Genomic DNA, 14,280 nt, shown 5'->3' on the forward strand with positions numbered 1-14,280 from the left:
TCAACACTTTCAAATAACTGACACAATTCATTGGGAGTCTCAATGTCAGTAGTAAAAAGAAAAAAAATAGGCAAAATATAATTTCTCATCGTTTCTCTGAGATATTATAGCTTTTCCCCATCTTGAAAATCGAACGTCTTCTGAAATACAGCAACATAAAGAATTCTGAGTAGCTACGACAGAAGTCACTTCTGTTTTTTTCCCCTGTGCTGTTAAGTCAGTGACATTTTCATCTGAAGGCAAATGGTCTCAGTTAAGATTAAAGGGATTTAACATCTTCTACATAACCTGCTCTTGAACCATGCCTTGCCTGTACCAAGTACACTAAGGAAGACTACAAACATGATTTTAGTACTAGATCTTTCCTCAAAGAAGAAGAAGAAAAAAAGTTTCACTAATGGCAATTATGTGAGCTGTAAGGAGCAAGAAAGACAGTCCTGGCTGGATCAGACATAGGGCAACAATGGTGCAGTTCAACAGGCTTCTGTATGAAAATGCTTTTACAGTTTGAGCCACGCACAGACTCTAAGGCAAGGAGGATGCCTACAAAAACCCAGAGCATAAGCTGAAGCCCTGCCACTCCATTAAGCTACAATGCTACTGTGAAAGACAGATATTCTCTAGGGCCTGAACAGCAATATCCCGGCAGTCTACCAGACAAAGGAATTTTATGATCTGGAGAAAGACCTACCTCCGGCCCAACATGTCTGCCTGTTTGTTTGATCTCCTTCACACTTTCCTAGTTTTTTTTCTCCCCATATGTCTAAACTCTCTCCCTTCACAGAGAAGGAGGTTTGTCTGGAATTTATGTCTACTCTTTATGTCAACAGCCTTTTCAGGTAACTCGTTCCATATGTGAGTTACCCTTCAAGTGAAACAGCCGACTCAGAGTCATTCGTTTACTCCTTGCACCTACTGTTTTAGATTATGCTCTTAGCTTTTGCCTGTCTCCAATCTGTGCCTCTTTCAGATGCTGTGCAATTTCTTCTATTTAGCATATACATTTTTAGCTTAATTGCTTGTTATCAGATTATAAATGGAAGCCTCACTTGCCACCTGGCTGAGATCCACAAACAAGTTTTATGCTGATGCAAGTTCCACTGAAAATTAAAAAGCACTGTCAATCAACACCTGTGAGCTCCTGACTCTGAGCAATGCTTCAGAGTCAAAGCATCCTGTTCCTAGTTTGTACACAGCCTTGGATGTCATTTGGTTAATTCTGGTGAAACTGCACCAGAGGGAAACAGTCTACACATATGAAGTATGATGCAGACAAACTTACATATGTTATTTATGGCCATAAGGGACAGATTCTGGGAACAAGAAAAAAGACAAGGAATAAAACTCTCATCTTAAAACAGTAGCATTTATCAAGCCTTTGCCTTACCCTAAAAACGCAAAGCCATCTACACCCTCAGCAGAACACCATACAAAAGGTATGGGCTGTGGCTTCCAAAAGATGTAAGAAGTTTTGCCAACAGCTCAAACACATTTAGCTCAAGAGCCACGCCACACTTGTTTAAAGCTCTTCTCTCTGTTTACTTTCACTAAGAAAACAAAATGCAAAAGCAAAAACAAACCCAAAAGAAAACAGAAAGTGCTACTCAAGTAGAACATTAACAATGAATATCAAGTCAGGGTAAAAAAGAGATAAGGAGGGATTAATCCCTGCTTTCCTTCACCACAGTAAACACAGGGATGCCTTTCCTTTTCCTGTTTGTATCTCACCTCCTCTATGCTGCAACGTTTCTAGGCATACAAACGGAATTAATTTAGCTGCTTATAAAAGCACTTGCTTTCTGAGAACGCATGAAAGCATGTACTCAATCTAGCACACAGCATTTAGCATATCTGCAGACACCTGCCGTAGAGTTTCTGTCTCCACGTAAAAACCGAAGTTCATTAATAGGCCAATAAAATGGCATTACTGAATACCCTATTAGTTTAACTTCTCATCCTGAATACATACCCAGTCTAGCATCTGATTTGTGCAGCACTTATGTTTTATTTACCTGAACTGTTCAATCTTGAAAAGAAGGAAGCTACAGGCTTGCTTGCTCCTCCAATTCCTCCATGCTCTCCTTAGCGCAACACTGCAAGAACTCTTGCATGCAAGGACCAAACCTTCAAAAGCTTTAAGCCTTCACTCCTAGGTATGTGTACTGTCAGCATGGGAGTGAGGCGTTTTTAATGACAAACTTGCACTAACTATACATGCTGGTGGAGAGAATGAGGACAAGTGTTCTCTGGTCTATGTTAGACATCTGCTCTCTCAACACTTGCCCCTGAAGGATCAGCTGTACCTCCCTCCTCTAACTCCCAAAGCAAACAGGCCTTTTAGAGCACAATTTGTCTTCTAATGGCAGAGGTGTGCCTGTTACTCTTCACTGGCTTAAGTGAGCTTGGACAGGTAGTTCAGTAGATGCAAATGTAAATGCCATGCAAGTTTAAAGAAAAGTGAGATGACTGCCACCAGAAACCTTTATGGAAATATGTAGGGAAGGCAGAGAAGGAGATGAATCCTTTCCCACAGTAGGATGCTAATCCTTGAGCCACCTTGTAAAAAGTATTAGATTTAAATTCACTGTTCTGATTTTGACTGGGGGGGGGGGAGGAGGGTTAGGGGAAAGAACATTTTGAAAACAAAACAGTCTAAACATTCATCTCTGCCTGAGTCCTCTGAAAAAGCCTAAAGCGATATAAAAAAACACAGTGTTTTCAAGCAGCCTGAAACCTTTCATTAATACAATTCCTGTTTCTTTATTTTTTTCTCCAGCTCAGAGAAAGTTGCTCAAACACAGCAGCCAGACACATGGTGGCATTCATATATCCTAATGGTAAACTCCTGTAGTGCCTAATTCTCCCCACTTAAAGACAGCCTGTAGCCAATGCCTGCCTCTGATGTGAAGAATGCTAGCTAAATTGTAGTATGGTTTCTTCAACCAAGACCCACATAAACCAGACACACTGTTTCTCTACACAGAAAAATTACACCTGCCACGTTCTCCATATCAATGCCAATGCTACCCTGTCTTCACTCTCAGCGTCACAAAATACACATGTACCTTATGAACACATGTATATTTTGCACCAAGTGCTAATTTTTTGCTGAAGCACAAGACTGCTAGTTTAGTATACTTTCAATTGCAACCCTTGAAAAACCCAAAGAACGTTCCAACCCTACAACCAGCAAGTCACCTATGCCTTACCTTCTATTACACACAACAAAAAAATAAGAAATCCACACCGAGTCACTAAAGCCAATTTCAGCTTTCCCAGTATAATTCTCTGCTGTAAATGCCACACCTTGATTTTGTACTACCCTGGAGACCAGAACTGAAACACAATGGATATGAGAAGGCATCAGTTTGTGCCGCCCTCCTCACATATCCTCAATATCTGAACTGTCTTGTGAGAAACCTTGACACTTACTTAAAAAGCACGTGAGTACATCTGACCAGCTGACTTTCCATTTTTGAAGCACAAGAAAGACACAGTGCTCACCTCTGCCATTCCTAGAGCCCCCTCAACAGACAAAACACCACCACTAACAAAAAATCTGAAACTAATCCCTTACTTCAGGGCAGTACTTTACCAGACTAAGGAAGTGTATTATCCCAGACAGTACAGTTTGCTTCCAACAATGGGTAACAGAAGTCACCTGCTAACTACTGTTTAACTCATGCAACTTCATAGACTGAGTTTGACTAAGACAGATAAAAAATTTCAGGTGAATTACGTGCCCTGTATCTGTACCCACCTAATCACCATGCTATAACTCATCAAAAGCAAAGTTCTAGATCTGCAGTGTGAGGCCTTTATAAAACATTTAATTAGATAACACCTCAAGGACATCACAAAAAGAAGCATAAATGTGAATTAATAAAATTGTATCTGCAACACTGAGGCTCTTTCCTTTCCCAGAACTCAAGGATCTTTGTTCTCATACAGTGATGTATGTTTTAAGAATTCAGGGACTGCAATTATCTACAAATGTCTTTGTTCCTAGTTCACTGATGATTGTTCAAGACCTTTGTTTTTAAATCATGAAGGATATTTTTGATAAACTTGTCTCCCACAGTGTCTGCAGAACAAAGAAGACACACTGTAATAAATGACCAAAACATAGAAATAAAATAAAAGAACACCCTAAAAATTATGACTATTACAAGATTCTACATCTTACTTGTGTAAATACAGTTGGGCATTATATCGCAAAGAACTTTTAGCTGTGAACATACAACCAATTTTGATCAAGTGAAGCCTACTGGTTCTCTATACTTCATGTATAAAATAAGATTTTTAGCTTTAACTGCAGGTCACCTATTTGTTTCATCAACCTGTTAGCTCAACTCTTTTTGGAAGAGTTTAGGTTTATAAAGTATCTGAACAAAAATGTCATTTGTTAGCAATTAGCACCTGCAGGATAGAAAGAAAACACAAACAATAATAATATCATAATTACTCACCTGCATGAGTTCATTGCTGTCAATCAGACTGTCTTCCAACATCTCCTGGGTCAGCTTGCCCATGGTACTGTAAAACTCATCTGCAGTTTCACAACACTCTATTTGCCTACATCAAAGTACATACTGGTTTTTTATTTTACTTTTACATATGATTATGCACATTCAAACCAAAACTGAACTTTCTGTCATCCTAAAAAACGTGCTTTCTTTAGTCACCTTAATTCTTAAAATTACAATCCTCCCTACACTTCCAGGTAATAAAACTGTGCATGTCACATTGGCAATGCTGGCGCACTAAAAGGATGTACTGAACACAGCTTTCTGTCCTGACTGCTCACGATAAAGGATTCAAGCATGTCCAGACAGGTTATTCTCTCTGCCCCTTTCACTTCTACAACATGAGAATCAATATAGGGAACAACCATTGAACTATGAAACTCTTCACAACAGTGGAAGTTTTACACATTGCTCATACTGAAATCTTAACAGAGTTTAGCTAAAAAGATGATGAAAGTAGTAAACCAAAGATAGGTATGTAGCTAATTATCACAAAGTTATTGCTTACCTTCCTTAACACCTTCAGTCTTTCATGACCTCCACATACTGCTTTCTCCACCACACCTATTTTTAACTTCCTCATTCCTTCAGTCTCCCTCAAAACAGAAGTGTGACTCAACCACCCATATTTTAGGAAAAGCACTTCTCACCCCATTTTCACGTCTAGAAGGATAGTCTTGAGAAGTATGAAGATCATAAGACCATGATCCTTGTTTCAGGCCCCACTTTTTTAAATTCCCCCTGTTCTATTTTTAGTAGAGAAGAACAAAATAACAATCTTCTCTAAGAAAAACACAGTGCCCAATCTTCTACTTCCTCATCTTATTTGATATCATTAATCACAGACTTACTGTATTTCAATTCTTGTTCAGTTTAGTGACTCATCATCTCAATCTCCAGTTATCCCACCAATATCCCTTTCTGTTAACTGACCCCAAATCTTCCAGATCTTCTCCCATTCCCCACAGACAACAGTTATAACATGTGCACTGTGATCAGCTTGTTCCTTTGGACATATTCTTAGGTTTTTTTTGATTCTGTTTCTTCCAATTTTTATAAAACACATTTCATTTTTTGTTTAAGTTTTATGGTGAAATCTTCAAAGCTGTGACTTTCTTTTTTATCATGTTATTGAGTTGGAATATTTAACTCATTACAGCTAAATGCACAGAGACCCAGTACAATAGGACCTTTTATCTAAAAGTATGTTACAAAGTAACAAAGCACAATGAGACTACATGTAACTTAATCCTAATGCAAATGATTCATGCAAGTTTTGTTCATGGACTGAACAAATAAAGCTCTTAGGAAATTATGACTCTAATTATTGTTCTTCAGATTAAAAATTAAATATAGAAAACAAAATTTCTTACAATGCGACTGGCCTGCAGTGCTAATTTATTCGGGAAGACAAAGAGAAATGAAACCTCCAAGGAGAGAGCTGAACATAAATCCCAGTGAGTCAGCCACAGGATAAAGAGGAAGGTGAGTGTTGATAGGCACCACAAGAAAAATCTGACGTAGCTGCTGACACCAGCTGAAAAACGTTTCCAGCTGAACTAACATCTGCTCAATGTGTCAGAGCTCACACCTCCCACTGATGTCAGTGACAAAACTCATTTACCCAGGAGCACTGTGCACTCTTTGGAATGCAAATATTTGCTATGACAATAGGGGAGTTTGGAAGAACTAACCAACTCTGGTGTTCTGTCCTACGTGGTGAGTTTCCAAGGCCATAAAGGACTATAATAGAAACTTGGCTAGAATGTGCTTAAAAGCAGAGAATTGCAGGAGAACTTGTTTGCAGGCCTTAACAGAAAAGAGCCATGTAACACTAAACCAACCTCTCAGTAACACTGAACTCTTTTCTTGGGTATAGATAATGGGCTCAAATCCTTATGTGAAAATAAGGGAATTAACATCCCCAGCTTCAGGTACCCAACTAAATTTGCTAGTCACCCTCAAGTCTCTGTCTTTCCACAGAGTATTTACCAGCTCCCTCAGAAGTCTGTGTCCCAGTTAAGTCCAAACAACCTTTTAGTGTAGTATGAAGACATTACACACAGACAACACAAACAATTGGAGACATTTCCTGTAGCAACGGTCAATTAATTATTATCCCCATTCTGACAAGATGTCAGACACACAAATTGTAGGGGAAACCACAGAGGCACTTTGTGCAGCTCTTTCAAAGCAGAATCATTCTCCTGAAAGATCACATCTTGTTCAGAATTCAGATGTGCTCTTTAGAACAACATAAGCTACATTCATTGCTCATACTGAAAAGAAAAATCAGGTAAAAATGAACACTTACTCTCCTAACTTTGCCCAGATAGCCAAAGCTACCCTCAGGATAATTTCAGAACCTTCAAAGAATACTGAATCCCAGATCTTCAGAACTGTATGGTTAGGCAGGCAAGTGGCAAAGAGGGTTAGAAACCACTGCATTGTGAAGACATTTGTAAGTGGGGGTTCATAGCCTCCTGAAATTAAAACAAAACAAAACAAAACAAAACACAAAAAAACCTTGAAGTAATTGTAACTTACAGTTATTTTACAAGGAGTATAAACTGCACACTGAAACCCAACAAACATTCTAATACCTTTGTTATTGCTCAAAACTTACTTAGCCTGCAGCTGTCCAAAGACAAGCTGAGAAAAAAAGTGATGGAAAAATTACATACTTGGTCACCTTTCATTCTGCTGCACTGTAAAAAGCTCTAAGCAACAGCATTGGTTTTGGAGTCTTGAAAAACACCACCCCATTTTTTTTTCCCTTATACGAGAAAGATGGCTTTTCCCTCCCCAAAACCAAAATCTTTTAGCTCATAGCGCAACAGAGCAAGAAAATCCAAACCCACTGCATTTCTTCAGAAGGCCAGTTTTCAGGTAGCAACCCAAGACCTACTTCTGAGTTTTGTATCTGTGTATTACTAAACATCTAGGTGTAGAAATACTAACAAGCCACCATTGGCTCTCACATTGTAACTCTTCCCAGAGCAGCTATGTAAGCTAACAACTACAAGAAGCAATGGAAGGACCAGTATCTTAAGGTAAAGCAAGAAATAACCTTTTCAAAGTAGCTCTTGTCTTAAGCTGTCTGTTACAGTGTTGTCACTCCATACATTTTATATCCTTATCAACACAATTCTGTTTGCATTTAGTGCTGGGACCAAATTACTTCCCTTTTATTTTTTCCTGAGTAAAGGTTATCAATAATGGTAACCATCACCAGTGTAACAATTTAAATATATATATTCTGAGCAAGAAACTCATGTAAACACTTAAAAGACTGATTTTTCAGACTAATGCTCAGATTAAACAATGACAAAAAGAATTTAATAGCATTTTCTGTTGAACCTACCTCCACTTTCTCTGTTAGCAGCTCTTTGCAGGGTGTCTAAGTGCTGGGACAGTTCAGGAAGCTTCATTCGTAAAAGATCTCGGAAAACAGCCATATCCACAGAGAGAGCACGGAGATTATTGACAAAATAGCTATCAGGAAGCACCTTATCAATCAGGTAAATCATGATCTGTGGGAAAAATGAAATACTATCATGTAGGACTTACAGAGCCAGTTATTTTCTAGGAATAACAGGAAAAAAAAAAGAAATTTTAAAGTTCTCTATTCACTAAAGAATGGCTTGGAGCCAGTGGCAACACATGCTTCTGGTATCTCCATTTATATGAGAGGAAAGCATTATAACTTTAAGCATCCACAAGTACTCGAGGTATCCACAAGCAGCCAAGGTGCAAGCAAGCCCTTGAAGCTGTTCAGAATCATTAATGACTGAAAACTAGCATCACAGAAAGCTATGCTCAAATTGGAAGCATTAGTCAAACCAAAGACAATTTTTGGCACTTATGATGCTCTATGTGTTTATGAGATTCTCCACATTGCTGGAAAGTTCCACTGTCCCTTCTCTGGTTGTTAACTGCCATGACTAGAAGACTAATGTTTCAGATCATCTTGTTTTCCCCTCTCCAAAATACAAGACACTACTCTTTAAAAACCATTCTTCACATATCTTACTGTGATATGTTACCATGTGCTGCATTTCATCTTGTCACTCTAAAAGGTGCTAAATTAAGCAGCATGAGGGATTTTAAACAGACATCTGTTTCAAGGGAGAGAGTTCAACTACAAGGGTGGTAATGTATTAACTGAATACTATCAACGACATTCATTGAGAATGAACAAACGCAACAAAGAAATATGCAGAAGTCGATACATATCATCAGTCCAACAGAAGATGCTGACCTTCACTTCAGGATCTTTTAAAACCTCTATGGCCACTCTACAAGCTGTATCCAGAGAGCCTGCAAGTGGTCATCCCATCTGGTTCAACTCTCCATTACTTCTTTGTTAAAATTCCAGAGAAGGATCCTTATCATCTGTTTCATACAACCTCTAATGCTTGAGAGGAGCATGGCACCTTCATCCACAGGAGAATCCTCCTTACAACCCCCTTCTTTCCATAAGATGCCCACAAAAGTAGCTTGGCAGACACCACACTTAGAAGAGGACCACCTTACATAGTCTAAGTGCTTCCTTTTCTATCCCAGTTGCTTGTGACCACATACTACCACTTGTCCTTGCAAGAATCTTTTCAGGCACTGACAACCTTTTCTGTCCCAGGTTTTAAAGCGTGTAGATCAGTAGTCAATACAGGTACATCAATACCTTTTACACATTTTTTATGTTTTGTTGTTTCATTTTGGTTTGGTTTGGTTTTATGATTTTTTGTTATATGTTAAGGATTGAAAGGAAATGGGTCATCCGTAAGCAAGCTGGAGTCTCATATTTCTCAGATACATTCCCTAACCTTTGCTGAATTCTGGGGCATCTCACTGTCTTTTAAAGATATGCTTTGTTTTCTTCGGATACATTTCAACCAATGGAAGAATAATTTACTATAGCAACATTAAAATAAATTACGCTACTTGGTGTTTTAATTAATTTCTTAAGCCATAAGCCATAAATCCCTACATTAAAGAAACCATTTTATAAAGGTTTTTGTTCCCTTTCCACTGAGTGGTATTACTTCAGAAATCTCAGATACACGAGAGCATAGGAAAAGACAGAAATCTTTTTGCAACACTGAAATCCTTCCCATTTCATTGACATGCGAATTGTTTTGAGAATTTTTTTTAAGCAGCTTCATGTATTTACCAGTTTGCAATAAATACTTTCTTCATGACATATATCTACATATTTACTTTTATTATTTGACTTTGTAATATTTCCCCACAATAATTTGCAGGAAAAAAAAAAGGTTTTTAAGTTTCAGTATCTATGAGACTTCTGTGTATACTTTGGTAGCTTCTACACATGCAAGCTGTAATTTTCTTGCTTACCATAATTTCAGTAGGCTAACTTTGAGGTGTTTCCGGGGATTTAACTTATATGTGTCTCCCTTAACTAGTAAAGGCTCAAATACCCCTGGCTGGGCATTCACTGAAGCTACCATGTTGGGTCTGGTGCTGTTAAAGCCTCACGGTATCAGTAATACCTGCTGTTTCCCAGCCTCTGGGAGACACTTCCAGACACAAAGCTTTTGTTTATAATGTCCTACGCAGAAAGGGGACCTGACTGGCAAGCCCCCAAAATCCCCTTGCTCCCTTAGCTCCTAGACTCTGCAATAATCCAAACAATTCCCCATAGCTCAAATCCTGAGGGCAGCTTTACATGCAACAGCCTCTGGAGTTGTTCCAAAGTCACTCGTCACTTGCTTTAGATAGCACAGTGACTACAATAACAGAACAGCCACATGATAATACCCAATTCCTCCCCCTCCACCCTCGCTCTTATATTACTTTTTCCCTTCTCTTTTCCCTCTTTCCTCTGGGGAAATTCTAACCCTACAAAGACCCCATACTAAGCCTGGAAAAGAAGTTATTTTCCATCTTTTTTTTTTTTTTTGCCAGGTAAGACCCATTCCAGTGCTCTACCTCCTCAGGGCAGTCCATTGTCTCCTTAGGACAAGAAGCCTGACACCACTCACAATAAAAGAAAATCTAATAATGTAAGAATGTTCTTGCAATTAGCTTGGACTTCATAAACCTTGGGCAATCATGTTTCCTATATTAATGTGCTTTTTGAGCTTCTGGACAGTGTAAGAGCACAATAAAATATGACTAAATATAGTTAAAAATACTGAGGAAATTTTTAGCAAGGATTATTGAAAGAAAATTTTACCCTCTGATATGAAGTAAGTATACCATGATATTTTTATTACTACAGGCAGCTCCCTAAAATGAAATATTAAATAACAGCTAGCTGGACTCTGCTACCGCAAGCTTTAAGTTTTAGAAGCTCAGAGTGAATTTAAATATTCACCATATTTAAATCATTGTATAAGGCAAAATAATCAGCTCATTATCTCAAGAGTCAGTCATCTTTTACCATTTGACCCCAACTCACACACATAAACAAGTTTAAGGAAATTTGCACATAATCTTGGAACCTTCAACCACATCGTGTACTAAACTGTATTTCCATTTTCTGACACATGAATTTCATGAAGCTTTCTTTTACTTAGAATAGAAAAGGTCTAAAACAAAGAAAACACTGTATGACTAAGGGAGCCAAGAATGTAACTTCAAAGTGATTTACTTTCAATTTAGATATTTATTTTGTCTTTTCCTAGAATTTGCTTTAAAATGCAGCAGATTTATTAACTGCCTCGCACGCTACAGTCACACAGGTTAATAATGGAATCTGAGGTTTCAGCTACCTATAGTGTTTGGAAGCAGACTTGCAATTACGGGATAAGATATTCTAGTCAGTAGTAGTAGACCCATTTATTTTTATTATGGCCAAGTCCTAATTTGTTTCTGTTGAGGGAAAAAAAAATGAAAATTAACAGTGACAACATTCAAACTGCTCATTTTAGCTCAAAGAAGATAACAAACAATTCACATATATATTATATATATATTATAGATATTCACAGATAACTGGTTAACTGCTTTGAGTCCTGCTCTTTAAGGCTGTCTACAAAATCCACACATTGGTTTATTCTAAAGTTCACTAACTAAAAACCACCTTCAACACTGAAAAAAAAATGTTTTACTCACTTTCAGGGCATCCCCTTCATTGCCCTCCATTACTTCCAGAATAAGTGCAGCTAGTATGTTAAATCCTTGACAATAGCCAACAGATTTATTCCACCTGGCATAAGCCAGCAAAACACGTTTTAGTACGACTCGATCTTGCTCTGCCTCCTGGCCACAGTAGGAACTGCAACCAGTTCGGTGAAGGTCCTTTAAAGAAAAAACACAAGACCATACAGAAGAGATGTGCATTTTTCTCCCCCCCCTTAGTTTTCCTGCCTGACCCAGTTCTCCTTCCACCTCCACCTTCCCCATATATACTCTGAAAGTTGATGACAACATTTCTTTTTTAATCTGTAAACCTTTAGCTCACTGAAAAGAAATAGGTTCAGCAAGCTCTTAAATAAACAAGTTACCTAAAGGATGTTCATATGAAGGTTTCACAGAAGATATTAACTGATATCTAGGTTTCCAAGGGCAAGACATAACAGCCATTATGTTAACCAAACAAAAATGTCCATTTTTATCAAAGTATAAAAAAAAACTACTAATCAACTAGGTTTACAAATCAACAGAAAAAGTGCCCTTGAGATTTAATCAATTTGTAAGTGAAGGGCAAAACATGTATTACAATGTTTCTATTTCATAAGTAACACCTATAAGTTTTAATTACCAAGTACAGACGACCATTGTAATAATCAGGAACAGAAATAAAGGTGACTATAGAACACAATCTCTCCTAAACAGAGTAATACTTCCTAAATAGGTAAATAGACTAATATTAAATCCAACATGCCAATACATATCTATTAAGATTTTTCCTAAAACCACCCACTGCTTTAAATATTAAGTGTTAGCTGAGAAATAGATATAGACAAAGGTGCTTCACTCCTGTAAAGTAACTGAAAAAGGCTCAATTGCTGTATCATAAAACACACTTTTTAATCACAGCAAACATTTGTGCTTATTTATAGAGAAGAGGGAAGAAAAAAAAACACTTATGTTTGTCTCCATCAAACTCTGGTACTTCTTTTAGACAAAAAAAAGTAGAAATGGGGGAGGGAAGGGAAGAGAGAGGGGAAAGTAAATTAGTAATAGCATTTTTTTTCCCACCTAATACTAACCAGACCAGTGCAGAAGGACCAAAGAAGCTGAAGAAATAATTTTGGTGAGCCAATAGGATGTAAGATGCAATTTTTGCCAAAGCAGTTTCAGAGAACAAAATAAATCCAAATTTCATCTATTAAAAAACACATACAAATCAACTTTTCAAAAGACAAACAAATTAGCTGGCTACCTTTACTATCTGGATGCCCATAGAGTCATCATCAGGATTACTCCTTTCATTGAATGTGAAACGCATGGTTTTATCCCAGTCAATGGCTATACTGTGTAAGTACTGATCAGCTAGGGTCAGCCAAACCTAGAAATACACAAAGCAAGCCAACAAAATTATTTCTTATTTAAAATAGGAACAGTTTCCATATACACCATTAGATGAACCTCATCAGTTTCACCCACATGTGACTGCTGTTAAGACTTGGAATATGCAGAAGAGGCCTACAGCTAAAACAATATTTGCACAATTAAAGTAATAGCTTGCTCCCTAAAACAGAAAATTAGGCAATAGTTAGCATTGAGCATCCAGATCTGTGACCTGCTTACAAAGATGCAAGTCCATTGTCAGAAACTGAATCCACAGGGGCCCTCCAAGATAGAAATGTGCTCTCCTGCAATGACCCTCTTGAGGAGTTCAGCCCTTCTAACTTCAACAAGAAGTTTTATTAAAAGGTAACGCTGTAGCAGGCTTTCCTCAAACTCAACCATGGATCCATCTCCTGGAAATCCAACAGAAGCAATCTAGCAGTGTTTCTGTTCACCAGAGGTCCCTTCTGATCAACTTTACAGAGAAGATAGCATACAGTATTAACCATTTGGGATTGATCTGAAAGAATCACTTTGATCAGTTACTTACTCTTAACCAGAGGGCTTCCTAAACTGTTGATGCTACAGGGAGTTCTGAAAACAAACATTTTGCTGGTTTTTAAAGACTAATAATTACCAGAACAGATTTATGCACATGTATGCAAGACAAAGGCTGGACCTTTATTAAACATCTGAAAAGTTCCTGAACTGCAAGACATGAGACAGATCATACAATGACCTTTCTCTTCAGGAAACTGAAAGAAACCATGAAAGCAAATGGGTCGAGTTTTGTATCAGCCATTAACTCAGAAAAGCAATTCAGACACTTCCCACAGATTTACACACATAAATAATTACATGATTAAGGCATTTACAGACAGCTCCCAGAATCTCATGTTTTCTGCATTTACATTTCCCTTCCCACACTTTCACAAAGGCGCCCATGCAGAGAAATGCCACTGTTCTGCCTCCCAGCAGCCTTTGGCACTGCTGACATCCTACTGATGTTTGACTGGATTCTTTATCTCTGTCAGCCTCAGAAAACAAATCTCACATACCACAGCGATACTGCAGATGTCACATGCCACAGATGTCACCCTGCTTCTGCTGCAAGCAGAGGGAACAATCAACGTGCTGCCAATACAAAATGCTTCCTTAATTTTGGTATCAATCTTAAAATCACTTGGGAAGTGGGGAATAGCACTGAAAAGACTGTACCCCATTTCTTAATGCTATTTTTTTGGTTAGCATCACGTGGTCATGTGTGAGCAAA

The 14,280-nt window shown here is 38.0% G+C and overlaps 1 protein-coding gene across 5 annotated transcripts in view; it reads right to left on the bottom strand.

Annotated features, from left to right (window-relative positions):
• TBC1D30 (TBC1 domain family member 30) overlaps positions 1-14,280 on the bottom strand; it is a 53,890-nt gene that overhangs the window by 7,002 nt on the left and 32,608 nt on the right. For all 5 annotated transcript variants that reach the window (XM_062609439.1, XM_062609435.1, XM_062609434.1 and 2 more), the window contains 5 exons: positions 12,880-13,005; positions 11,607-11,792; positions 7,891-8,059; positions 6,841-7,009; positions 4,470-4,575 (listed from right to left, as the gene is read on the bottom strand). In XM_062609439.1, the coding sequence (XP_062465423.1) occupies positions 4,470-4,575; positions 6,841-7,009; positions 7,891-8,059; positions 11,607-11,792; positions 12,880-13,005 (756 nt within the window). The remainder of the gene's footprint in view (positions 1-4,469; positions 4,576-6,840; positions 7,010-7,890; positions 8,060-11,606; positions 11,793-12,879; positions 13,006-14,280) is intronic.

This window comes from Pezoporus occidentalis, unplaced genomic scaffold (genome assembly GCF_034315485.1).
Source record: "Pezoporus occidentalis ecotype Australia unplaced genomic scaffold, CSIRO_AGI_Poc_V1 ctg138, whole genome shotgun sequence".
Lineage (NCBI taxonomy): Eukaryota > Metazoa > Chordata > Aves > Psittaciformes > Psittacidae > Pezoporus > Pezoporus occidentalis.